This window comes from Emydura macquarii, unplaced genomic scaffold (assembly GCF_026122565.2).
Source record: "Emydura macquarii macquarii isolate MOO-44397 ecotype Brisbane River unplaced genomic scaffold, CSIRO-AGI_Emac_v2 contig_3328, whole genome shotgun sequence".
In the NCBI taxonomy this organism is placed as follows: Eukaryota; Metazoa; Chordata; order Testudines; family Chelidae; genus Emydura; species Emydura macquarii.
In genome coordinates this window covers 4,913,061-4,939,554 of record NW_027133465.1, presented here as the reverse complement: position 1 = coordinate 4,939,554, position 26,494 = coordinate 4,913,061, and the positions used below count along the sequence as shown (strand labels likewise).

The window sequence follows — 26,494 nt, the reverse complement described above, 5'->3', positions numbered from 1 at the left end:
TGGGAGGGACCTCAGGAGGTATCTAGTCCAACCCCCTGCCCAAAGCAGGACCAGCCCCCACTAAATCATCCCAGCCAGGCTTTGTAAACCGGGCCTTAAAAACCACTAAGGATGGAGATTCCACCACCTCCCTAGGTAACCCATTCCAGTGCTTCACCACCCTCCTAATGGAAAAAGTTTTTCCTAATATCCAACCTAGACCTCCAGTACTGCAACTTGAGACCGTTGCTCCTTGTTCTGTCATCTGCCACCACCGAGAAGAGCCTAGCTCCATCCTCCCTGGAACCCCTCTTCAGGTAGTTAAAGGCTGCTATCAAATCCCCCCTCATTCTTCTCTTCTGCAGGCTAAACAAGCCTAGTTCCCTCAACCTCTCCTCATAAGTCATGTGCCCCTGCCCCCTAATCATTTTGTTGCCCTCCACTGGACTTTCCAATTTGTCCGCATCCTTTCTATAGTGGGGCGGGGGGAGCAAAACTGGACACAGTACTCCAAATGAGGTCTCACCAGTGCCAAATAGAGGGGAATAATCCCTTCCCTCAATCTGCTGGCAGTGCTCCTACTAATGCAGCCCAATATGCCATTAGCCTTCTGGGCAACCAGGGCACACTGCTGACTCATATCTAGCTTCTTGTCCACTGTAACCACCAGGTCCTTTTCTGCCAGACTGCTGCTTAGCCAGTCGGTCCCCAGTCTGTAGCTGTGCATGGGATTCTTCTCTCCTAAATGCAGGACTCTGCACTTCTCCTTTTTTAACCTAATCAGATTTCTTTTGTCCCAATCCTCCAATTTGTCTAGGTCACTCTGTAATATGCCATGTTATGAAGTCACATGCCAATTGCCCTGGACAGTGACACTTCTGTAAGTTCTGCCACCCCACGTGTCTTTTTAGACACCACAACTAGTAAACTTCGGCGATCCCTGCAGATACCGAGTGGTCTGAATTCCACACTAGGCTTCGTCCCCATGGTCTTCCCTGTGCTCTTCCACTGACTGATGTGCCTTAATGCTCATTCAATCCTTAATGCCTCTGCTGGGACTATCAGGGGATCAATTAGTACAGACTGTGAAAGTGTCTAACATGCCCTTAGCTTGTGGGAGGAGTTGCAGTTCAGTTCCTATCAGACTGCTTGTCTGCCTGATGACCACTCTAAGGTAGATTCAGGCCAGTAACCTGGAGCAGGAGGAAAGCTTCCTGTCCAATTACTAACTTTCAAACTACTAGTTCTCACTATGGAATAGTTCAATGCTGCCAGCCACGCTTTTCATCTCTTACGGAATCTGGCTTCACATCAAATTGCATGACTCTCATCAAAGGAAAACTTTAATATGCTTGTGCTTGCACTTATGCACTAACTGGCTTCTAGTGAACGAATATTGGCGTATAGCACTTGTGTCTCAATCAGACTAACTATAAGGCTTCATCTCAAGCTTCTAGTGAATCAAGCAGACCTTTTTTACAGCACATCATGTGAAATCAGATATTGGAAGCCAGCACCTGAAGTGTATTCCTTTAATCTAGAGGCTGCTTGGAGAGTCATTATCTGCTGGCCGTAGTTTAAATCTGCTGTGAAGTAGTTAGCAGTATAGTTCTTCTCATTTGTTTACGCTACATTTATCTTAAACCAATCAGGGCTTGATGTTTGGTTAAAGCATGCATGTTGCCATAGTGTGGAACTCTCCCCTAAATTCATGCTAACCAGTAATCTGTCACTGACTTCTGCAGCTTCTACCCTCCTGATCAGTGCTGTGTGGGGGTGTGTGTGTGGGTACCTGTTGTAAACACAAGATTTGAACCCTGGCAAATGGTATAGTATACACTTTAAAAGCTTGTTGGGAATGGTTAACCAGAAGTCAAATTCCTTTATACTTGGAATTTCCTGTCTGGGTGGATCTGTAAATGTGTAACTTTCCAGCTGCCTGTTCAGAGTCAAAACTCTGCTAGTAAGGAACACAGAGAATTTGGCTTTTACTTACAAGGCCTCCAGCTTTTTTGCAAGAGCGTCTTATTGATGGTGACTTAAGGTAGTGCAATAGTTGCTTTTTGTGGTCTGGCTTATTGGGGTGTTTGCGAACATGAAGTTGACCTCGCTCTTTAAGAAAGATCCAGCTATTGAGAGCCAATCACAGGATCATAAATAGGGATTCGTTTTTCCCCGTTTGTAAAACCGTGAGATGTACTAATAGACCTTTCGGTGTGATCATCCCGGGCTTGTAATGCAAACTTCAAAGTACTAGGGAACGTGAAAGGATACTTAATCTTAATGTTTACTGTATAGATTTTGGTTGTATGCGCCATGTTATTCCACTTGAGAACACTGAAGAAGACTTCTGCTGCTTTGCAGCAGTTACAGCGAGCATTTATAGAACAGCTTTGTTTAGTTATAAAATAGGTTTCCCCTTCAGGCTTTCCCCTCACCCCCTTCCCCCTCCCCACTATACAGTCTTCAGAGCAACGTCCTAGAATCAGGAGTAAAAAAAAGGAAAGCCCATGGGCTTTCGTCATCTGAATGCGTTTCTTGGCTCTCTCAAACTCGGATGAGACATACAAGAGATTAATGTAAACTACATAAACCGTGTTCAGTAATCTTAAAGCGGAAGTGATTCCTATAATGTGGCACAGAACTCGGTGCGTTGTACCCTCTATTTTTCACTTGAAATGAGGCTTTGTTCTAAATGCATGTACAGAGTAATTGTATCTTTATTTTTCTATTCTTAGGTACTGGGTTAAGTATCCTCTCTGCTCTGCAGGATTTATCCTGGTTGTCCAAGTCCAAAGTAGAGAAGCAACTTCAGATTATATCTGTGCTGCAATGGCTTCTTACTTTCCTTGTCATGGGTAAGAAATAACTTTTGTCTTGATTAAAACTGGCCTGGCAGAAATCAAATCGTGGGCATTAACAGCTGAAGGAGACTTAATAGGTTTTATCTTTATTTCTTAAGAACAGGGTATTGCTATTGTTAGATAAACAAAACACATAGGAAGGATTACTACACACACATGTAAGCAGGGCTGATCTGTAGGTATTGGAGCACATGGGTGCAGATCTCTTAAAATCCTCCCTTCTGTACAGTCTGCTCTGCAGATAAACCTATGTCTTGACATGAATGCTCCAAATATAGTGGGGCAAAAAAGTAACAAATCTGCATTTCTGTTGGCAGCCACTTAGCTAAGAATACAGAACTTATGGAAAGACCCATTCTGTTACCTAGCCAATCTCCTCAGCATGGATGGGCTGCTGCTTATAGTATATTCTTCAGAGCTTTGTTCAATTTAGTTTTAAACCTCTCTAGCAACATGACTTCCCTCTGGAGATTCCAGTCCAGTATAACTCCCTGCTGGGGAGCACTTCCAGCTAGCCATCTTACAGCTGGTACTTGTGCAACTGTCACATCAGTTGCGAAGACTCTTCCTTCTTGCTTAATTAAGAGGAGCGCTGAGTGGGGAGGAAGCATTTTAGTGACTATTGAGCAAGGAAAAAACCCATAACCATATTAAAGTAACGCAGACTGGTGAGTTTCTCTGGGTACCTGGATAGCCTGGTGGCTCAAATTGGACTTGGTGAGATGGTCACAGTGAACATGTCTATTGTCAAATACTTCCTATTCAGGGTAAAACGGGCTGCCCGTTGGGTGTTTCCAGGTGAATTTCTTCTTGTTTCATCCCCGCCGAGTCTGTGGGACATGGATTGAATTTTCTTTCCCATCTGATAACTTAAAGCCAATGCTAGCTGCTTTTATGCGAAGTCCCAGAATGGTGCAGGTGGTGGGTGTTGGTGCCCGGTTTGGTGCCGACAAGATTGCAGAGGAACTATGTGTTAGGGAACCTCCTGTACATTAAGAACCTTACCTGTGACGCAAGAAAATCCTGCTGCTGGCTCAGTCTCCTCAATTTGGTGAGGCCCAGTGACCCTGCTGCAGTAATGGGAGAACTTGTGGACTCTGAGGCAGGGACAGGGAATAACTGCTCTGAAGTAGGCTGCTTTGGATGAAGCTTTGTCTCAGCTCTGCCAAAGGCTTAGTCTCAATGTGATGTCACTAATCTGTAACAACTAAATCAGATTTAGTTAAAAAGCTTTAAGTCTGGCCGGGTCAAAAGGCAAGGGGTGTTAATGCTGATAGAGACCCTCTCTGCAAAAGGTTCCAGAGGGGTAGCCGTGTTAGTCTGTATACAGCAAAAACAAGAGTTCTGTAGCACTTGAAGACTAACAAATTAAATTTCTGTAGGCATAAGCTTTCGTGGGCTGCAACCCACTTCGTCCGATGCAGAAATTTTAATTTGTTAGTCTTTAAAGTGCTACAGGACTTGTTGTTTTCTTTCTCTGCAAAAAGGAGACTTTAATACCACTTCCCCTCTCCTTTGTCTCCTCTCTGGCAACTCTAGGTATTGCTTGCACTGTAATCCTCATGTACGTACTCTGTACAGACTGCTGGGTGATTGCAGCTGTGTACCTGGCATGGCTGGTGTTTGACTGGAATACTCCAAAGAAAGGTATGTAGAATGCAGTATTACCTCCTCTTCATGTGCTGGGGGCTTTACCTAGGAAATGACCTATGCCAAAGAAGGTGCAAGAATGCCCATAATAGACAATTATGGAAACTTGTGTGTGTGATGGGGAAAAATAGAACACTTGTCAGTTAGTGGCTGGCTTATGCTGTGTAACATGAGTCTTAAGGCTTGTCTGTACAGGGCAGGGGCAGCCAGCAGTAGCTGGTGCACACCAGTTACTCCTATTAACTCTTCCTGGGGATACTTTCTGTGCACAGAGTGCCTTTGTGCACGTTAGCCTAATGCGCTCTGGAAGTGTATGACGCTAAACCACCTGCGGACACTGTTAGTGTGCGGTAAGTGTGTCCACACAGGGAATTAGTGCAGAGTAGCTAATGTGCTTCACACTCACACCATAGCTTCCTGCACACTGTCCCTGTGTAGACAAGACCTCATGTCAGGGCTTAAATTCAGCCAGAGCTGTCTGGAGCAGAGTTCAGTAAATACTTTTCAAACCTGTGGGGTAGAAGCCCTGGGCTCTGGGAAATACTGTGTGAGAATTTAAGGCCTACCTTATCTCCTGCCTTAACTGTTGTTGTCCTGGGTAGTGATTGCAAATTTTATTACCCTTATAAATGTGCAATCCTTCTCTAAATCCTGGTAAGCTCTTGCTATCAATGATGCAGTGTAGCAGTGAGTTCCACAGGCTAATTACTTGTCTCGTAAAAACTTTTACAAGATGCAGAAGTTCTCTGCTTCAATCTTGCAAGCCAAATAACTTTTGCCAAATCAGATTTTAATGGGGAAGTTGAAATGCTCACAGTTAAGATCAAGTGGCTACTTTGGTTAGTGATATGCATGTCTTTAACGGGTTTTGTTTTGAGTTTGAGTTACTGTCTCTGACTTGGGAGTTTTGTATATTGACCTCCTGGAAGACTTGGTGGAAACTAGTTTGACAGTGATCCGCTCTTACTTCAGTGGACACACTTGAATGCAATTGCCCTTTGCTTATAAGCTTTCTTAGTAGAAAAGGGAGTTCCTGTAACCAGAGAGGGCAATTGGGACCCCACCAGGCATTAAAGACTTAATGTATCAGCCAGACTTAGACTCTATATAGCTTTCAATGCAAAAAGATCCTGATTGATCTAATGGGACTTCCTCAGTTTCTTCTTCTGAGACAAAAGATGGTAAACATGGATGTTTTAGCACTACAAACCCCTCTGTTCAGTTCTAGCGTTTACGTGGCACTGGAACTTGGGACTTCTGGGTTCAATTGTCAACTCTGCTGTGCAGTTGTTGCTTGAGGCCGAACTCCCTTTAAAAGTGCTGAGGCCAAGGAGAGGTGTAGGTACTCCAAACCTCTGAAAATGAGATCTTAACATGCTTTGTGCAGTCTCTAAAGTGGGGGTAATACCTACCTCACAGGGCTATAGGGCATCTGTCCTGTCCTGAGATCTCCTAATGGGCATCAGTGGTGTTGACCTTCCAAACTGCTATTGATAGTCTCAAAATGCACTTTCTTCCCTCCTTTTTTTTTTTTTTTCTTCAAGGTGGAAGAAGATCCCAGTGGGTCAGAAATTGGGCCATATGGAGATACTTCAGAGATTATTTTCCAGTACGGGTAAATAACCTTTTCTTCTTGCTCCAGCCTTGACTGTACAGAAGGCTGCTCTGTTCCTCTGAAATTTGTCTTGCAGTAACTCCTTGGTTGTTGTAGAAAACCCTCTTTTTGACATGAGGAAACCAGCTGTTGCTCTGCACACAGGCCTTACTTTATCGTTAGCTGAAACTGAAATACCAAGATAGTAAAATGTGCTTAGGATCCCACCACGTGTTTCTCTGAAACAGTCTTTTGCCTCACAATCTTGATGCATCCCTAATCGATTCTGACAGGAGTGTCATTTGCTTCCAAGATGACTCCCTAATAACCCAAGGCAAATTGATGCCTTGAAGAAATCTGATGGTACAAGATTATCCTATAAACAATTAAGTTTCTTGTTCATCCCCACCCACCCCCAAGCTAGACCATGCAGAAGGGACAGCTTTCATGTCCCGCATCTTTATTTCATAGAACATTACCTAAGACCAAGATCTAGTCCCATTACCCTTTCTGGTGGAATAGGGATGATAACATCTAAATTCTAACTTTATTACCAAGATGCAAAAAGTCCTTGGAGGGTGAAGGGGCTGTGACAAGCATTTTTAATTGCATCTGCTTGCTAGTGATGGGCATGATATGATAGCCTGAATAAATAACTGTTCTGTCTCTGGGCTCCTGCGATGCTGTTCGAGTTGTATGTTGCCTAAATTGAGATTACCAGTTTTCATTAAGCTACAGCATCAAGCTCTACAGCTAAAGAATTCAAGGCTTCCTCTAGGCCGCTTTGCAGAACAAGACCTTGGAATAATTAGCAGCAGTCCACTTACCTGCTTTGTTTTGTGCTGTGGTGTAGGTGGTAGCTGGGGAAAGGTCTTGGAATTAAAGGTCTTAATCTCTAACGAAATGGTCCTGAACCTTCTGGGAGGGGCCAGTTCTGAAGTGGAGCGGACTAAGTGTGTGTTTGTAGCTAGTTTGGGAAGGACTCCAGCAGTGGGGCAGAGGGGGTATGACTTGGACCTGGAATCACTCTCCCCTTGATCTTGCAAACCTCTCTGATCCTCTAGCATGTGCATCTTCCATCCCATGCAACCAGTCTCCCAGCTAATAATTCTGACCCAACTAGACTGGTTGCTTGAGGAGAGGAAGGACTGGCAGAGTGCATGAGATGGGAAAACCCACATGGAAGTAATCCTGCTGCGCAGCTGGGGACTCCTTGGGGCTAGTTACAGGGCTCGGAGCTGGGAAGGGGTCTGTTGGAGAAAGGGCAGGTAGTTCAAAGAACAAACACTGCTGCATTCCTAGAACAAAGTAGCTATTAAAAAGTCTGTATTTGCTATCCAATACTACATCAATAATATCTAAGAATGCTTCCCCTATAATTGGAATAGATGAAGGCTGCTGGCTTTTTAATTATGACCCTTGCTGGCCTTAGCAATCAGAAGCATAGCTACAAAACCATGCACATGAGAGAACAAAAGCTTGTCAAAACTGTGGCGCCCGGGGTTTCCTATTATTAGCTTGTCAAATACCTCATACGGAATTTCTTAAACCAAGGGGACTCCCTGCTGACTTGCCATCTCCCTGAAGTTGCTATGGAGAGCGTGTACCACAACTTCACTGACCCCTGGGCCCCTGCATGTAGGTGGTGAATTGAGATAAGCATGGTTTATCAACCACACAAACAGCAGAGTGTGAAGTCAGCAGCTGATTCAGCAGAGACCTGGAACATTGGTGACCGATAATGTCAGGCAGACTTGGGGGAGGAGGATATTAAACAGAGGGGAAAGCAATGAGCTAGATGCTTCCTGCAGTCCTCCGCTGGCTGTATGAACCCCAACATTCATGAGGATGTCATCTTGGCTGGGCTGCGCTCACATCCTAGAAGTCTCAAAGCAGACATCTGCCTGTTTGACGTGTGCAGACAGCACAGCTCTTACAAAAATCCAAAGCGGGGCCACTTTACAGAGCTGTCAGATCTGCAGCCACAGATCCCTCTGGCTGGAGCATGCGGGTGTGACGCCTGCAGCCCAGGCTGCAGTATGGATTGTTCTCATCCTGAGCTCTCGAGTCCTCTTGTGTATCCACATGATTCCCTCTCTTGTCACTGCTGCATAGCTCCCTCCCTCTCCGCTGGCCTTCATTCCCTCCAGAAAGACACATGCCAGGTCTAGGCATGCTACCCAGCCCTGTCAGAGTGAATGCTCCTGCTGACATGGGTGTCAGGGGAGGGTTTACACACAATCCTGAGCTTTCCTTTCGTTGGGTCCAGTTTAAGTGGCAATGCAGTGGCCACCTGTCCTTGGGTGAGGAGTGACTGAAGTTCCTATAAGCACTGAACAGCTAAACATGGCATGAATAGCAGGGCTTAAATATGTTTTGTCCTACGGGGCTCCTGTTGAGACCACGTGCTCCAGTCTTCATCTGGATGATAGCAAACCAGCTACTGACACCTTCTAAGAACGTTGCAGGAGCCAGCGCTGACCCTCGAATCAGTCTCTGGAATCTGATTAAAATTTGCTCAGTGTTTGTCTAGGGCTACGTCTACACTGGAGACCTTACACCAGCACAGTTGTACCGCTGCAGCTGTGCCACTCTAAGGGCTCCAGTGTAGCTGCTCCGTGCCAACAGGAGAGAGCTTTCCTGCTGACGTAATGAAACCACCCCCAACGAGTGGCAGTAGCAATGTCTGCGGGAGAGAATCTCCCACCGACGTACCAATGCCCACACTAGTTCTCTTGCCGCTGAAAGTTATGTCGGTCAGGGGGGTGGTGGGTTGTTTTTTTGTTTTTGTTTTTTGTTTTTTTCTTTTTTTTCCCCCCATACCCCTGCCCAACGAAAGTTTTACCAACGAAAGTGCTAGTGTAGACATAACGTTAGTCCCACTGAGATACTTTACTTAGCTGTCTGTCCCATTGTGGCTGGATAATAGTGAAGCTTTAGCTCTCTTTATGCTGATCCTAACAATAAACTGCATTTAAAAGGCAGAAATGAAAATGTGAGATAGCATTTATACCTGTAAGGCAGGGCGTGCAACCAGGGAGAACGGCATAAATAGGTGCGAGTGGCTAGGCTAAGTCCTGAACTATAAGGCATGTAGGCTTGGGAAGCGGCAGGAGCCAGGACAGAGTTTGTGATCCCATGAGTGCTTGGCAGTAGGAAGAAGCACAACTATCCTACTGGAAGGTGCTCAAATTTGACAGCGAGTGCAGTGTTACATTTCTGTTCCATGCAGGTTTCTGTCCTAATTATTCAATGCAGTGGTGCTAAATGGCTTTAAAACCACCGCTTCAATAGGGTGACTCCCTAAACTGAACCGTGGCTTGTAAACAGCTTTATCTAGTTCAGAGGCAGTGTGTTGGGGTCAAATGCCCTCCAGGAAAGTTCGGTCAACGTGTTTCTGCACTTGCACAACTGTATAATGAGTGAAGTGCACAAGGGGGATGGAAGAGGCAGTATGGGTCTGAGAGCCCCTTCTGGTAATTAATTAAGGGGTGGGGGAACACTCTGGTATGCAGAACTTCCTCTGTATGAATCTTTCCTATGGTCACTGAGCAGCAGTGTAATCTTTAGTGTCTGTCTCCAGCTCACAGTCACTGTGGTTGGCGTTTAATTCTTTTACTGTGTCTCTGCTGGTCTGCTCTATGCAGTTGAATTCATTTTTTTGCAAAATGAAGAGTGTACTCCCATGGGTCCCTCCATAGAACTGAGTCCAGAGATCTAGGCTTTACACCCAGCTTTGCCATGGCCCTGCTCTGTGACCTTGTGTGTCACTTCAGCTCCTTGCTTCTGTTTCTGGCCTCTGCTGTGTACCACCCCTCACCCCCAGCCCTGTTTTTTGGATATCCTGTCTCTAGGTTGTAAGTTTCTACCTCCCACGTGGAATGTACAATGGTGCCTCTAGCTGCTACTGTGACCCAAATAACTACTAAATCCAAAATTTTTAAAACACAGGAACAGTGCATGAAGATCAAACTCCACTGGGTCTGCAAATGTGTAGGAGCAGGTTCCAGGAGAACCCAGTTAACTCCCATAATGATGAGGGAAAGGGGGAATTTTGTGAATGAGCAAAGAAGCCAGCCAGCGTAGTGTTCTCATCAAAATGTACTACTTTGGTTTTGGCAGTCTCTGTAGCCAAGTTGGCTATGCTGCTGAGTGGAAAAGACATGGACGTGGACTGTTGCACCGCGTCTGTAGTACTAATGAAGTCTTACACATAAGAGACCAAACTACGGCCCTAGGGCTTTCAGAAGAGAGGATCAGCCACGATGCTCTCTGAGCTGCCAGATGCTCAGCTCGGAAGCTGTACTGTATTTTGAAACTGCCAAGGTTTGGGCAGCAGAGCAAGCTCCATGTGAATCTTGTGTCCTCTCTCAGCTGAAGATCATGCAGGATACAAAACTGACCTGCTGCCAAAGCTGTCAGTAATATATCTAGTGAGGGTAGGATGTGAGGGAGCAGAATAACATCAGTTAGTGGGACAAATAAGCTTAGGAAGCTGTTGGCTTAGTGAGGCTTATGTCTGCTACTACTTAGGGACTGGCCCGGCGAGTAGGAGTTTTTTGAGCTTAGCAATGCAGGTAAACTACAGTCCTAGAACAATTTCTGGTGCTCGACAGCCTGTGGTGTCACAGTCAAGGTTAGGTCTACATAAGGCTTACTCTTTGCTACTGTCCCTCTGGACCAGGTGCAGTGACTAATATTTACCTGTATCTGTGAATCGAGTAGTTCTAGACAGCAGCAGACTGTGCTGTGTTGAATTCTATGTTGAATTCCCTTCCCGTGCATGCTCTGGTAATCCTTGCTTGCGTAGCGAGTTAGGATAAATGACATCACTTGGTCTTGTCACAAACTAGGGCTCTTCATTTCACTCCGCATAGGTGCGCATCGACACTTACACTGTGTGTCTCTCTAAACCAGTGGTACTCAATCTTTCCAGACTACTGTAGCCTTTCTAGGAGTCTGATTTGTCTTGTGTACCTCAAGTTTCACCTCACTTAAATGACTAGCCTATAAAATCAGACCTAAAAATACCACCATGTCACAGCACACTATAACTGAAAACCTGCTTACGTTCTCATTTTTACCATACAATTATAGAGAAACACTGATGTTTATACTGCTTATTTACTATTTGTTGTGTTATGAAATTTTAGTTTGTGCTGACTTTTGCCAGTGCTCTGCATTGTAGCCTGCTATAAAACCAGGCAAATATCTTGATGAGTTCATGTACCCCCTGGAAGACCTCTGCCTACCCCTGCTTGAGAACCACTGCTCTAAACCAGTGTAAACAATCGTGCTTAGTTTTATAAAGTGCCCGCTTGATCAGAATAGCTGCACCCACTTTAAGGCTGGCTTCTTGAAGTTCTGCTGAAGCCATTCAAGAGCAAAGAGGGCAGCTGCAGACAGTCTCGGCTTATTACTTTTTTTTTTTTCCCAACTAAGCAGCTGACAGTTATCTCGCTGGCAGAGTCAAAGGTGGCCGCAGGCAGCCTTGTACCATTCATGGCAAAGGGGGCTTGTAAGAGCTTTTCCAGCTTGCTCCTCAGTCCCTTTGAGCTGGCTGGCCCAGTTGGCATACAGCAGAGCATTTTCTTTCCTTCTAAGCTGGTCTGTCTGCAACAACATTGAAGCAGGGGCTCACGCGTCCTGCATTAGCTGTAGCAGATCTTTTTTTTTTTTTTTTTAATCCCTAGTTTCAATAACATCCGGCCGCTCTGCTAAAACCGAGTAGAGGGATATTTCTGCGAAAAGGGGAGCGAGGCATTGGGTCTCCGCACCCCCTCCCCAGTTCAGGGGATTGGGCTGCAGAGGAAGCAGGGCAGGACAAATTGGACTAGAGTGTCGGGGGTATAAGGGGTGTTCCCAGCACCACGGAGGCAGGGAGATGCCCGACTGGTATCTCTTGCTCCAGACACTTTGGACCCAAGTGATGTCAGCAGCCAGCCTGCGGCACTGGGAATTCTCAGCCACCGTTTACTCTGCTCATCGGCCGTTTGTGCCAGCACCTTCCTCACACTCTGTGCTGCCTGCCTTGTTCTCCTTGCCCCCCATGCTCTGCTCCAGTCCCCTGCCCCCACCCCCTTTGCTCTCCCTTCACTTGTTCTAATTCTCTCCCCCACACCCACTTACCTAACCCCTTCTGCTGATCCAGCATAAAAAGGAATAAAATACGACCAGGAGCTAGCAGTATGCTCCTAGTCCCCCCTCCCTCCCCGCGTCTACGCTGTGGTCCTTTCCGTGGCTCTTGGGGTAAGCCTACCTGTTGAGAGGCAGGTGTAAATTCCCGCTTGAGCAGCTGTACCCGCAGTCGGGGTATGACCGAAGGTCTGCTTGATTTAGTGCAGTGTTTCTCCAACTTTATCCCTTTCAGGAGTCTTTGTCTTGCGTACCCCGAGTTCCACCTCCCTTAAAAACTACAAAATCAGACCTAGCAGTACAAACATGTCCCAGCCCATTGTTACTGAAAAAGTGCTTACTTTCTCATTTACACCATATAATTGTAAAACGAGTGGAATATAAATAGTGTATGTACCTGACAGAGAGATAGTGGAGCCTGTCTTTCACTTGTGAGTCTTGCCTGAAGCCCCAGCCCTGTCTCCCAGGGCTGTAGCATGTAACTTACCTTTGTGGACATGGGGGGGGGGGGGCCTGTGGTGTGGCATCCTGGGGAGTTCTCCTGCTTGCTACCCCCTCACAGCAACCCTGTGCTTGTAAATCCCCAGGTTGAGAAACAAAAGATCTAGATGAGTTGAGTACCAGCTGGAAGACCTGCATCCCCCCTAGGGCTACGTCTATCCCTGGTTGAGAACCATTGATCTAGGGGCTTCAACCTAGTGTAGCGGGAGGGGCTAGCTGGCCCCAGCATGGACCTGGTTGACATGCTAGGCACATACAGGAGGCAGCGGGCCCATCACACCGCTGCCACCATGCTCCCCTGCTAGGGTGAGTGTACGTCTCTTCGATCTGGAAATCACAGCTCCGACTTGCAAGGCAGACGTACCTTGGTCTACAAATAAATTGGGGCAGTAAATGCTATGGGATGTTTCTTCCTATGTCTGGCTGGTGTTCAAACCCTTGGACCCGAGGCTGTTCAGGCTCTCTTCTTGAACTGTGTCCTGTTACTGTAGCTGCATCCACATCTCTGTGTGCACATTCTGTCACCACGTCAGACGAAACAGCTGCCTGTCCTCCCCGTGTACCCAGGAGTCACGTTCACACCAGTTTTATTAGCTGGTGGGAGGAAAGTCCAGCCTCAGGGCCCTGGGTCGAAGGTCCGTGCTTCAGCCGGCAGGGTCACCCTTTTTAGATCTCAATCTTCAGTGGTTACTACTCAACAGCTTGAGGTGAGGCTTTTGTGCTGCTGAGCTTTACATTATGGTGTCTTTCACCTACTAAGGCCTGTAAAATAACTGGAGGAGGAGGAGGGTTTCACAGGGCATGGAGAGTGAGGTGTCGAAGGGGGAAACGGGAAGCTTTAAGCTCTCTGTACTAAAGACGTATTATATGTACAGGGGAAAACAAAACCAGGCAGTGAGGGAGCGCTCTCCCTATTCATCCATGGGTGGGCCCCTTAGGTTTTGTGGAGACAACCCCCCTCAGGCAGGTTGTCCGTCTAGTCCACAATCCTGCCACTCTCAGTGGCCAACATCTGCTTCAAAGGAAGGTACAAGAAACCCTGCAGGGTTCGTCCTGGGTAACTTGCCCCCAGGGAAAGTTTTTCCTTTTTGGCCTCGGCCGCGTGCAGGGTTGGCTGGAGCCCTGCCGCAGCAGCAGCATTTATAGCCCTTCCAAAGTGCCCATTTGTTTTTTAATTATTACAATTCTGGCTTTTCTTTGCCCTATTCTCCTCTCTACCTGAATGTTCCTTTCTCTAGCAGCCCCCTGGCGTCAGTGGCAATGTCACATCACTCTGTGGTACAGCTTTGAAGAGCCTCCTGCGCTGCACACAGATTACATCGACTAACCCGGCACTTACCCCCTTAGCAGGCATGACAGAAATAAGGGGCTGGCCTGCCCCATCCTTCCGTCATGCTGCACAAAGGCAGTGCAGGGGGCTGTGTCACAGTAAGGAGGAGAGAAAGGGAGGATGTAGTTTTCTGAAACTCTAACAGGCCTGTCTCAGGTGCTAGACGTCCACCAACCGACGGTGGTGTGGGCCACATGTGCCCATCTGCTGTACAGAAAAGCCACGTGGGGTGCTCAGATCCCTGGAAATGGCAGTGGCGTGGTGGTGCACTCCGCTCTTGGTGGATGTCTACACTGCAGGCGGGAGGTGTGACTGCAGAATGTGTTGGCCTATGGGTGCCAGCTGGGATGCAGCTAGCCCTCTAGATGCAGGGGCATGGGCTAGCTCTCCAAGTCTGTACCCAGAAGCCAAAGTGGGACTGTACTCAGGGGGCGAGCCCCTTCCCACCACAGCGATGCTGCTATTTTTAGCAAGCTAGCTCCATCAGAGCTAGCTCACATCTGGCTATACGGGAAGCAGTCCTGCCTCCAGACTGCACTGTAGACATACTTGTGAGGTTGCTGTAGCCCATTCCCAGTGTCCTTAGAAGGATATAGGGGTGGTAACAGAACACTCCGCACTGCTGCTTCAGCCTCCACAAGGCTGGCAAGGTTGCAACAGGGCCTACTGCCCAGTGGAAGCCCTGACAGATGAGGTTCCAGTGGAAAACAAACGGCTGTAGCGTAGAGCTCAACTTTCAGAGGTACTGAAGGGTGTGAACTCCCTCCTCTCAGGATAAACACCAGCACGTGGACCTCAGGGTGACAAAGTACAGCTGCAGCGATGGACTGGCTCTTTCCCCCTCCCTGTGTGGTCAGTGAGGCATACAGCAGGGGCAGCCTGTGCGCATGTATTATTAGACTGCAGAGATGTAAGAGAACCCGTGCAGCATCTGTAATTACAAGGTCTCTGAGCTGTACCCCAGAGCAGCCTTACTCCTGAGAGAGAGGTATGGCCCCATCCCTTCACAGCTGAGGAAACTGAGCCCCTGAGATTAAATAACTTGCCCCAGGTCATACAGAAAGTTAGTGGCAGAGCTGGCAATGGAACCCATGAGTCCTGACTTCATGTCCTCCTCTCCTCTCTAGCCTACCCCAGCAGTGGGAAAGCTGTCCTTCGTTGTTTGTACTGCTAGCCTGAAAGCAAATGGACAATCAGATTCACCTACGTTAATATTTTAGGGACACTCCAGCCTTTTAACTGTGGCATGGCTAAAGCTCTCAGGCTATGAATACATGTACTGTGTGAGTTGTAGACTCTGAGGATGGTTAAACTGACCCGCAGGTGTGCTGTGACCACCTTCAATCCCCAGGCCTGCTACGGACTTCTTGCTACCAACCTCCCTCTCCCAGTACTAGGGCAAGAGAAATTGGGTAATACTATTATACCCATAACTGTGAATTTTCAGTGACTCTCTCCACCCATTCCCCTCCATTTAGTCATCCCTGATACTCCTGAAAAGCCGTTTCCATCCACTGATCTGGGTGCGTGACATTTTCTTGCCTCTCAAAGCCATAAAGATGTGCAATGTTCTTCCTGCTGTGTAGCGTGCATGACCATGCCAATTAATGAGGCGTAGCAGTTGGTTCAGTGACGGAGTTAAATGCAAAAACTGAATCCATTTCTTTTTCTGCTGATCAGGCATGAAACATTTTAACTTTAAAGCACATGGGGCCTGATTCTCAGATTGTGAATGCCAGAATGTAATAATAAGCTCTGTGGGCCAGGGACTTGTCTTTTTGTTCTGAGTTTGTACAGCACCTGACACAATGGGATCCTGGTCTATGATTGGGAATCCTAGGTATTACTGCAATACAAACAATTGCGTATCTGCAGAAAGTTCATTTTGAGATTATCACTCTAGGTGCCGAAAATCAGACCTAGGAGGCTTTTTCCTCCAGAGAGGGAAAACCGATTTGCTTGGTGTCATCTTGTTGGCTCTTCTTTTTTATGAGACTAAAATGGGGGGGAACCCTGCAAAATATTGCCCTAATTTATAAAGCAATAATCTTGAATCTGTGGGCACGGGGATAGCGCTTAACAAAACAGGGCCCCCTCCTGCTCAGGAATTCTGGCTGCTACTATAATATAATAAAGCTCTGAGCATCTTTATAATGCTCCTTGTATGTTAGTCACACACAATTTATAACATTGTAACTGTTACAGAAAGAAAGTCCCTGGGGAAGATGATAATCCATGCACTTAATCTGCTGAAGTATCATTCACATGCTTTTTTCAGAACAAATGCTGTAACACTGGTAGATTGTTTTTGGGAGTACCGTTCTGTATTTGATTCGAATTCCGGAGCACTAGTCTAATTGCAATCAATTAGGTGCTTTTTAGTGATCAGTAATCTTGTCAAGTCATGTTGTCCTGAGTTGCCTTCCACTGTCAAGAAACCTCTTGTCTTAAATGCGTTGAGATGGTGCAAACCTACTTTCACCACTTTTTTGGAAAGTTTCTGCATTCTTTCGAATATAGCCTATTGCACATGCATATAAATGCCTGGGCACTTGATTAATTGCAACACAGGAGGCTCATAGAGATACATTTCAGTGCTTTGTAATTTTGTCGAGCTGTGTTGTCATACCACCAAGATACTTGGCGTAAATCAGCTGTGATGGTGCAACGTTATTGGCATGAGTTGGGTTTTTTTTGGAAAGTTTCTCCGCTCTTTCAAATACAACCTCTTACACGTGCATACAAAGCACCATATTCTGCCTTTAGACATGAGAGAATTGTAAAGTCTAGGGGAAGGAAATATATTTTTGTTGTACAGCACCTAGCACAATGAGATCCCGACTCATGACTGGGGCTCGTGGGTTCTACCACAGTACAAATAAATGAGCATAATTCCCACTGAATTTAACCCATTAAAGTGACTTGAATGTACGATGCATGTATATATCTGAGGCCGAAATTTAGACTGTGGTGTGTTGCACCATATCCTATGACAGAGCAGCTAAAGTCTCTGCTTTTTCGGGACCTGGCAGAGTCCATGCAGTCTGACTCTGAATGCACCATGTGAAATAAAGCCAGTCTCTATGCTTCTGCATCCACCAAAGAATTCTATTCAGTGATCCCTGTTCTGCCTTGCAAAAGACCAGTTGACAGCTTGTATAAGGTATCCAGGGTTTAATGGCAGAGAAGGTCACTCATGGATGCCAAACGATGCAGTACTCCTGTACTGTAATTGCAGGTACACTGAACTGCATGACAATTATTGGCTTGCCTTTCTCAGCCAGATGGCTTTTCATAGTTTTTTCTGCTCTAAATGGTAGCAGGTCTTTCACTGAGTAAGTGAAACCAGTTTGCAACTGGCACAGATTCAGGCAGGATTTGGATTTTTCTCTGCACTTTGTTTGCTAAGGGTGGCTGAGAACTGAGATGTGCTGATGAAATTTGAGTTGGTCTAGGAAGGATTGATTTTGTGCTAGCCTTTCTTCTCCCTATTTACAGATGGCCAGAAAATTCGCACAACCTTGAATCTTGTCTCTTGGATTCCTGTACAGTTCCTCCAGGAACTGAACAGTACCAGCCACTGGTTATGTGCACTTGTTTTTGGCATTTTAGAAGGGCTGGGCTAGGATGGGATCATTTAGGAAAGTAAAGATCTCATTAACCATGGGAAGAAAAAAGTTACAGAACTGTCTGCTGCCAATCAAGAGCAAACCATGTTGAGGCTGCTTATTTAGGGAGGTGGGGCAGGTGACTAAACGGAAAGTGCTCTAGAAACACACAGCAGCAGACGTGGGTTCAGGGAGTCACAGAACCTGCGTTTAGGTACTAAGCAAATTTAATTTTGTGCAGCTACAGGTAACGAATACAGGAAATGGTTTTCCCTCGTTCCTTTAGCAGCCCCTGTTCAGTGGTTCAGTCTAAAGGGCTTTGTGGCACGGAATGCAGCCTATGCTTCCAGGACTGCAAAGAATATGATTGCAGGACGTTAGGGATGATTGGGATGGCAGGAGGGGCATTGAAGGGAAATGTTTTTTTTACTGAAACCCAGTCGTTCCCTTGAACATGGGAAAGTGAGCATGTGGTCCCATGATAGGGAACACACATTCATACAATATTTGCCCCCTAAACGTGGGGAGCCCAAAGGATTTTCTTGTTGAATCTCTCATTCGTTTCCACTGTCATGACTGAATTGAAGATGGCACGTCCTGTGTTTCCTGGGTGGTTGGCGATGGGAGGTAAATTTCAAGGCTGGGATAATACGATCAGTATTGTTGAACTGGGCACCATTGGTGCTTTGCGGATTTCAGAATTTAGAGTCATGTTTACTTTTCAAAACCTCCTTTTCTTTCGGCCCTAAGTTGTCTCGTGCAAGAGAATTTCTGCATGCAATTTCACTGGTGCTTTAAACAAACAATTGTTATAGCGTGCCTTTCCTTTTCTCTCTTTCTCAGCTCGTTAAAACCCACAATCTGCTGACCAACAGGAATTACATTTTTGGCTACCATCCACATGGAATCATGGCCTTGGGGGCATTCTGCAACTTCAGCACAGAAGCCACTGGTGTTGGCCAGAAGTTTCCTGGTATCCGACCATACGTTGCGACGCTAGCTGGGAACTTTAGAATGCCTATTTTGAGGGACTACTTAATGTCTGGAGGTAAGAGAGCAAGATCCCACTCATCTTCCTCTTTCCCAACCTACCCCCCTCTCCAAATTCTCTTCTGGTCTCCATTTCAATGCCTGGAAAAACATTCTGGAAAGCTTTCAGAAATCCTCCCATCACCTAGAGGGCTGCTGCTTCCTCATTGAAAGTTTGAAGTTTTAAATCAGTTTATTTCCAGAATCTCCTCTTCCTCATGATGCACACATACTGGCTTGTTCCCGTCTGGCTTGCTGAAGTGGCTGAGACTGGCTTATTTAAATATAAAGACAAAGGCGCACTGAAGCTCATACCATAGAATCATAGACGATTAGGGATGGAAGGGACCTCAGGAGATCATCTAGTCCAACTCCCTGCTCAAAGCCATAGTTCTAAGAAACTCTGCAGGCAAGCAATCCAGCAGTGCACCCGTGGATGTGGGCTAAGGAATACAATAAGCCTCTTCCATCTGCCAAGATCTAGTGAGCATCTGGAGGTGGTGAGAAAAAACAGGCCAAATTTATGTCTAGCCACCATAAGTGTTCTCTTTAGTGCCTGATATTTTAATACTGTGGTTCACTTTGCTTCTCAAGCCTGTTATACTGACTAATTACCAAAAAGGGAGATACTTTATGAAGGCTATAGAAAATTGTTAGTCAGTACTGTAGTCCAAGTTTCCCCCCTAAAAACATAAACGCCATTTGTCAGGAAAGGAATCTTAGGGCAGACGGAGTAGCACTTTGATGAAGACACTCTAAGCCGACGGGAGAGCAGGTTAGTTACTCCACTTCTGTGAGAGATGGTACTTCTGTCGGTGGGAGAAGCTCTCCTGCCAACATAGCGCTGTCTCCAGTGGGACATAAGGTTACTATAACTATGTTGCTCAGGGATGTGGATTTTTCACACTCCGGAGCAATGTAGTTATACTGAAGTAAATGTGTGTAGTGTAGACCTGGCATTAGGAGGGAAACTCTTGTTAGCTCTGGAATGACTCAGACATGCTCTGTGTGTAAGCAGACTTGGTGAAGTTACACATACGGCTTGACTATATGAGCATTCAGGCCACGTGTACACTAGTGAGCTTTCAGCGGCCCCGCTGTACCAGTGCAGCTGCGCCAATCTTGTGTAGCCGCTCTACGCCAGCTGGAGGCAGCTCTCCCATCGACATAATAAAACCACCTCAACGAAGCTCTCCCGCCGACATAGCGCTGCACACAGTGCCACTTGTGCTGGCGAAATTTATGTCGCTCAGGGATGTCTTCCCCGCCCCACACCCCTGAGCAACATAAATTTTGCCGACATAAGTGGCAGTGGAGATGTGGGAAGTTGGGGTGTGAATCTAGCCCGTGCTAGTCTGCCATGGACTGTCCATGTGCAATGTGATGATGCTCATTAATAGTCTGCTAATGTGCTCTTATCTAGTTGTTTCTCAGAGGACTAGCTCAAAGTACGCTGATGAACTGTTAGCATGCATCAGCAGAGTGCATGAAAACAGACCCTGGCAGGTAATGTGGAGTAGAGTCACACCCCACCTTGCTGTGATCCAGTTGTTCGTGTAGATGAGCCTTTGCTTAATACCAAGGAGGGAATGGTCTTTTGCTAACTTGCTTGTCGTATCTGCTCGTTAGCTACCTACCAGAGATAAAGGCTAGGTAACGGTATTGTTTCAGCTTGCAGCTGTGCTAACACAGCTGGTCCACAAAGTGCTTTTCCCTTCAAAAGGATCTGTCTCTCTAGATGGGGCGGGAGGGATTAACCAGTAAAACTGATCTTGCTACATTGCACTAATGCATCTAATTCATTCCAGTCTTTAACTCGTGTATGTTGTAGGCTGTCGTGAGAAAGCTGTGTCACCGATTTCAGGGAAAGTATGAGTCCGCTGACTGTGTACTGTGTTTCTATGTATCTTAAACTTAATTTAGGAACAAGGACACGCTTCCTTGCAGAGAGAGATTTGTGCCCAAAGAATGGAGCAGCCAATTAAAAGTGACTAGAAAACCTCCTCGCACTGATGTTCTATAATTATGCCATAAGATACCCTCTGAAATAGGTTGGGGAGAGAACAGAGCAGTGGATCTAGGTCTCTCTGCTCATGGTAAATGAGCACAGGCGTCAATCTGTTCTCCAGATACCTGTCTGTAAGGCCATTGGGGATCATCCTGTTACTTTTTCTCCAGCTCTGTATCAACGCAAGTCTGCCTTCTTTGCGTCAGAAGGGAGTGGAGACTCAAAGGCAGTTTGTGTTGCTCTCTCCTTTCCTATCAAGGGCTGGAGCCGCTGCCGCGTTCAGTATCCGGCTTGCTTTAACTTCCTTTGAAGTGGGGAGAGCTATAAGTGTACTGTTAGAAAACAGCACTAGTTCTTTGGTGGTTGGGCACTGGAATAAAGAGAGATCCCACTGTGAAGGTGCATTGTCCATGTCTTCAGAGGGGTAGCCGTGTTAGTCTGTATACAGCAAAAACAACGAGAGTTCTGTGGCACTTTAAAGACTAATGAATTTAATTTTAGCAGGCATAAGTAGGAATGAGAAACATAGGAGCATCATATATGATATATATATATATATATGATATATATGACATCATATATGATGCTCCTATGTTTCTCATTTCTACCTCTGCATCTGACGAAGTGAGCTGAGCCTCACGAAAGCTTATGCCTGCTAAAATTAAATTTGTTAGTCTTTAAAGTGCCACAGAACTCTCGTTGTTTTTGTCCATGTCTTGCTTTCCTTCCCAGAATGCAACACTAAAGCATCTTTCCAGGGAAATGAGGTTTCTTCCTCACTATTTCCTGTCTCTCTTCATGGCTTCACACTCTGTCCCCCAGCAAAAGCCATTAGTTTTAAACGTCCATTAAAATATTCAGAAAATCCTGTAAAATTGACTGAGCACTTGAGTATTGTCTCACTTCAATAAATGTAGAACTACTCTTATTTCAGCAAAACATGGGGGGCAGGATTTCTCCCTTCCATTAGACAGCCCTTTGGCTCTTCGACAAATGGGCATACATCTCTGAGAGCAGAAGTGACCCCTTATGTACTAGCAGTTCCAGCACATTAATCATCTTACACCAGTGACAGCAGGACCAACTGAAAGGGTAAAGTTCAGTTCCCATACGCCCGAGCAATTACGTCCTATAATAGCAAAAGCCCGGTGGGATTATGGGTAAGGCTAAGATTTAGTCATGGGTAGTTTTAGTAAAAGTTATGGACAAGTCACAGGCAATAAACAAAAGTTTGCGGCCCGTGTTCTGTCCCTGACTTTTACTATAAATAACCTGACTAAATTTTAGCTGCTAAATCTTAGCACACTTGGTCTGGTGGCAGGGGCTGTGACTGCCCCTGGCCGCCCACTGCGCCAAGGCCCCGGGGACCACTCTCTGACAGCCTCTGGGACTGCTGCTCTGGTCACCCCTAGGACTACTGCACCCCTGGTGGTCCCCGGGGCCAGCTGCACCGGCCGCTGCAGCTGCAGAAGTCATGGAGGTTGCGGGAAGTCACAGAATCCATGACTTCCACAACCTCCATGACAGACTCTCAGCCTTAATTAGGGGCCTTGTGTTGATGTAAAGACTAGTGCTGCAGTGATAGATTTTAGGCCCGGGTGTTGCAGCACCTAACTCATTGTCAAAAGGGATTTAGGCACTTAGGAATCTAAATACCATCAGGTATCCATACAATTTAGATGCTTTAGTGCTTAAATCCCTTTTGAAAATAGGATTTAGACTCCTAAATCAGTTAGGTGCTGCAATGCTGAGCTCAGTAACGCCTATCTATCTTTAAAAAGCTGAGCCATAATAACTGAAATCCAAGCAGCTCATCTAACAGCCAGTGTCCACGGCTCAGTGGGATTGCAGGAAACTGTGTGACATCTTTCACAAGACTTTTACAAAATCGTTGGCGTTCATTTTGACCTGTGGGGATTTTCATTCTAGATTAGGAGGACGGTCGACCTATTAGCACCCTCCAGCAGTTCTAGAACACTTGTACCAAGGGTTGGAATTGAATAAATGCCATCTCTCGGACGGAGGGCGGGGGGCAGGGTATTCTTTAACAGTTGGAGTGGGGTGGGGATCGGGGTTGAGTTTTAAAAACCAAATGTGGATCTTCTTACCCGCTCCTCTTGTGCACTGCAAAGGGCAAGTCTTCAGTAATTGCTAGCCCGACTTTTCTCTCCGGGAACGCTCAGGTATATGTCCTGTGAACCGTGACAGCATCGATTACATCCTGTCCAAGAACGGCAGCGGAAACGCAATTGTCATTGTGGTGGGAGGAGCTGCGGAGTCCCTCAACTGCACGCCAGGGAAGAACTCGGTGACTTTGAAAAATCGGAAGGGATTTGTGAAGCTGGCTCTACGGCATGGGTAAGGGAGAAATCCGCTCTAATCTCAAACACTTTAATTTCCAGCATAGCTCTGGGGGCCTCTCTCCCGGTGCTCTACCTCAGTCATTACACAAAGCAATTAATTCCTTGGATTCATTCTTCCTGCTGATATATCTGCAGTCTTCCCACGTTCTGTGTGTGTGTGTGTGATTCCAGGATTTCAGGCAGGAGAGCTTGTTCTTGCCTTTCCCTTTGGGGCTGTGTGTCCATGGAGCAGTTTGCAGTGGGAGGACCTGGCCTAGGGCAGTGGAGATCTTTCACTTGTAATGCCAACTTCCCTTGTTCTTGCTCTGATATAAAACAGCTTTTGTAGCATCTGCAGTTACCACTGGGTCACCTACACAAATGCAATGAGGCTGTGCTGTTTCAAAGCCTTGTGTCGCCCTTTCCTTTGTTCCAGTTCCCTGGCATTGCTCTGCCCAACCCTGAAATATGAACCAGATTAACTGTGTGTGTGCACCTATATGAAGCTGGCACTTCAGATGCTTGCTTCAGTCCTTCCCCTGCAGCTCTGTGGTTGTGTAAGGGATTTGTGGATAGCTCACCTTTTTTTCTAATTTTGGGGGTGTTTTTTACATGTTAAGTACTTCACTGTAGCTGCTATCATGTATTGTGTTATGATAACACTTAGTGGCCCTAGCTGAGATCATTGTGCTAGGTGCTGTACATATACATGGACAGTCCCAGCCCTGAAGATCTTGCAATTTGAAGAGACAAGACAAAGTATGGGAGAAAAATGAGGGAAATCCTTCCTTACAGACGAGAAACAGAAAGATGAACTGATGGTCCAAGGAATCTGGAGCAGAATTGACCCAGATCTCCTGAGTCCCAGTCTGGAGTCTTAATCATAATACTATCCTCCCTCTCTAGTTTAGACTTGGGCTTTTGATTATTTGTACACCTGAAAAGGACACCCACTGGCATGTATTACACCTCGCGAACCATAGTAACTCCTAGCAAGAGTGAAGGCTCGTTTTGTATGTTGCAGGCAAAGTTGCAGTACATATATACAGCATGCAGAAAATCAGCAGGAGCCTCTTCTGCTGTTCTTCTTTGTTCAGGGATGTGTCTGTTGGCACTGAGTCTAGACGCTGATTTCCAGCCCCTGGAAGGTTTTGATGCCTGTCTGGTTTCTATCTTTGTAGAGCGGACTTGGTCCCGGTGTATTCGTTTGGTGAGAACGAGGTTTACAAGCAGGTGATCTTCGAGGAGGGTTCCTGGGGAAGATGGGTCCAGAAGAAGTTTCAGAAACACGTTGGTTTTGCTCCATGCATATTTCATGGCCGGGGCCTTTTCTCTTCCAACACCTGGGGATTGCTACCTTATTCCAAGCCCATCACCACTGTCGGTAAGCACTGGATTTGAGCATGACATGACTTACAGCACTGAGCTGTTCTCTTTGGCTGGAGAAGAGGCTGGTTTAGCAACCCGTGCTGAGGTTTGGATAACTAGCCTCCCTGGAACCAAAGGCTCCCATTCAAGCAGGGTCGACTTAGCCCTTTATCCTTCTAAGGATAACTGAATTTCTTGTGGTTACCGTGTCGATCTAGCAGAAGTTGTTATGCTGGGTAGTTCTGTAGAATCCAGATCGGTGTCTCCGCTCCAGGCTGAGTGTTCTGACACTGAGCCCCCTCTTTGTTCTCCCCTCCCAAAGCAGCAAGCTTGTTAGGAGGGAGAAACAACCCAGTTCCTTCCAGGATTTCCCTTACTGTAGCATGTAGGTCTGGTTTCTAATTAATCAGTTCTAGCAGTTACCTGGACCTACCAGAAACTGAGACTCTTACAGCCAGCTAAAGGATCCACAGTGACTGAATAACCCATCCTACGGCAATTGCCTAAACTCTGCAGAGAGTCCAAAGTTAGCATGGTTTCCCTAGTCTGTCCCCCTTTCCTGTCACGTGTGAATATCCTATTTACAGCATTGTAAAGCAGAATCTCCCCTTGTGACCCAGATAAGCACAGCACATGAACCGTAAGCCAACTCAGGACAGTGCAGAAGAGGCATGGACTATCCATGAACAGTTCTGTGAGCTAGATGATAGCTTTCAGCACAGTGTCATGCATAAGATGCACTACCCCTGAAGTAACACCAGGGGGCATTGTACCCCCAAAACCCCTCTAAGATACAATTCTTCCTCCTTCTTGAGGAGGTAGTAAGATATTGCCAGTCTATAACAGCAGAAATTACTACACTCCCGATACAGTGGCAGCGAAATTTGCACTGATGTAACGTTATTGATTCTGCTACAACCACTGTAACTGGCAAATGAAGACACACTCTGCATCACTGGAAAACAGGGATTGTACCAATGTGACTTGAGCTCTGACCCAGAGCCCACTGAAGGGAGTGGGAATCTTTCCAGTGACTGCAATGGGCTTTGGATAGGTCCCTTAGTGGGTTCAATCGTTCTGGTGCAAGCCCTGTCTTACACCTTTGCATGGCATCTCCATCGGGGACTGCACAAGTGTAACTACACCAGTGCAAAACCGCAACAGAGATAGGACTATGGACAGTGCAGAAATCTCAGACCCTGGATTGGGAGAAACAAACTGTCTAACGTTCCGGATTGTTTGTTTGCTTTTCATTTCAGTTGGGGAGCCTATCACGGTTCCTAAAATTGACCATCCGAGCCAGAGGGAGATAGACTTTTATCACAGCATGTATGTGAGCTCTCTGATTAAACTCTTTGACAAGTACAAGACAAAGTTTGGCCTGCCAGAGACTGAGGTATTGGACATCAACTGAGAGAGCTACGTTTGACGGCCTGCTGGCGACCTGCTCGAAATCAGAGTTGGAGATGGTGTCTCCGGAAATCCACGTTGTTTTTGTTCTATAAATCTGAAAGCATGTGTGGATGGGTGTCTGTTTTAAAGGAAAAAAGTTATTACGCTATTCAAATGTTAGACCTTTTTAAAAATAAAATCTTACTTCAGATACATCCCATTATAAATTGCTATCACTATCGAGAAGAACAGATGTGGGAATGAGAACCGAGGAAAACCTGGTTGCCATTGTAATCTGCTATATAATATTTCTGATTGCCAATGATGGACTTTAAATATTCCCACTGCTACAGTATCTTACCAGCAGTGGCACAGATTTTGCTGGGAAAGTAGGGTCCATTATTTTTGTAACCAAAGGAAAGCACTTATTTGATTTGATAGTGACCCCAGTATTGTAGGTACATTGCAGGTACATTGTAGGTACATTGCACAAGATCTGCTTTTAGATGTACATAGCACAAGGGCATTTCTGGTTGGGAAAGGCCCCCCCTGAAAGCACAAGCAATGCAGATTGGATGGTTGGGCCCCGTTTTATAGTTTCTGCTGTGCATGGGGTTGGAAACCAAAGAACTTGTAACATTAATGGACCATGTTATTTCCATACAATATATTGTACATTTAGCTCTCTGATTTT

The 26,494-nt window shown here is 46.1% G+C and overlaps 1 protein-coding gene across 3 annotated transcripts in view; it reads left to right on the top strand.

The window, feature by feature from the left end:
- Nucleotides 1-26,256, top strand: part of DGAT2 (diacylglycerol O-acyltransferase 2) — a 36,956-nt gene extending 10,700 nt beyond the window's left edge. For 2 of the 3 annotated variants that reach the window (XM_067533226.1, XM_067533228.1), the window contains exons 2-8: nucleotides 2,718-2,837; nucleotides 4,383-4,490; nucleotides 6,038-6,108; nucleotides 18,505-18,709; nucleotides 22,882-23,056; nucleotides 24,222-24,424; nucleotides 25,668-26,256. In XM_067533226.1, the coding sequence (XP_067389327.1) occupies nucleotides 2,718-2,837; nucleotides 4,383-4,490; nucleotides 6,038-6,108; nucleotides 18,505-18,709; nucleotides 22,882-23,056; nucleotides 24,222-24,424; nucleotides 25,668-25,822 (1,037 nt within the window). In that variant the 3' untranslated portion in view covers nucleotides 25,823-26,256. The remainder of the gene's footprint in view (nucleotides 1-2,717; nucleotides 2,838-4,382; nucleotides 4,491-6,037; nucleotides 6,109-18,504; nucleotides 18,710-22,881; nucleotides 23,057-24,221; nucleotides 24,425-25,667) is intronic. The other variant, XM_067533227.1, reaches the window with a different exon arrangement.
- The last annotated feature ends 238 nt before the right edge of the window (nucleotides 26,257-26,494 follow it).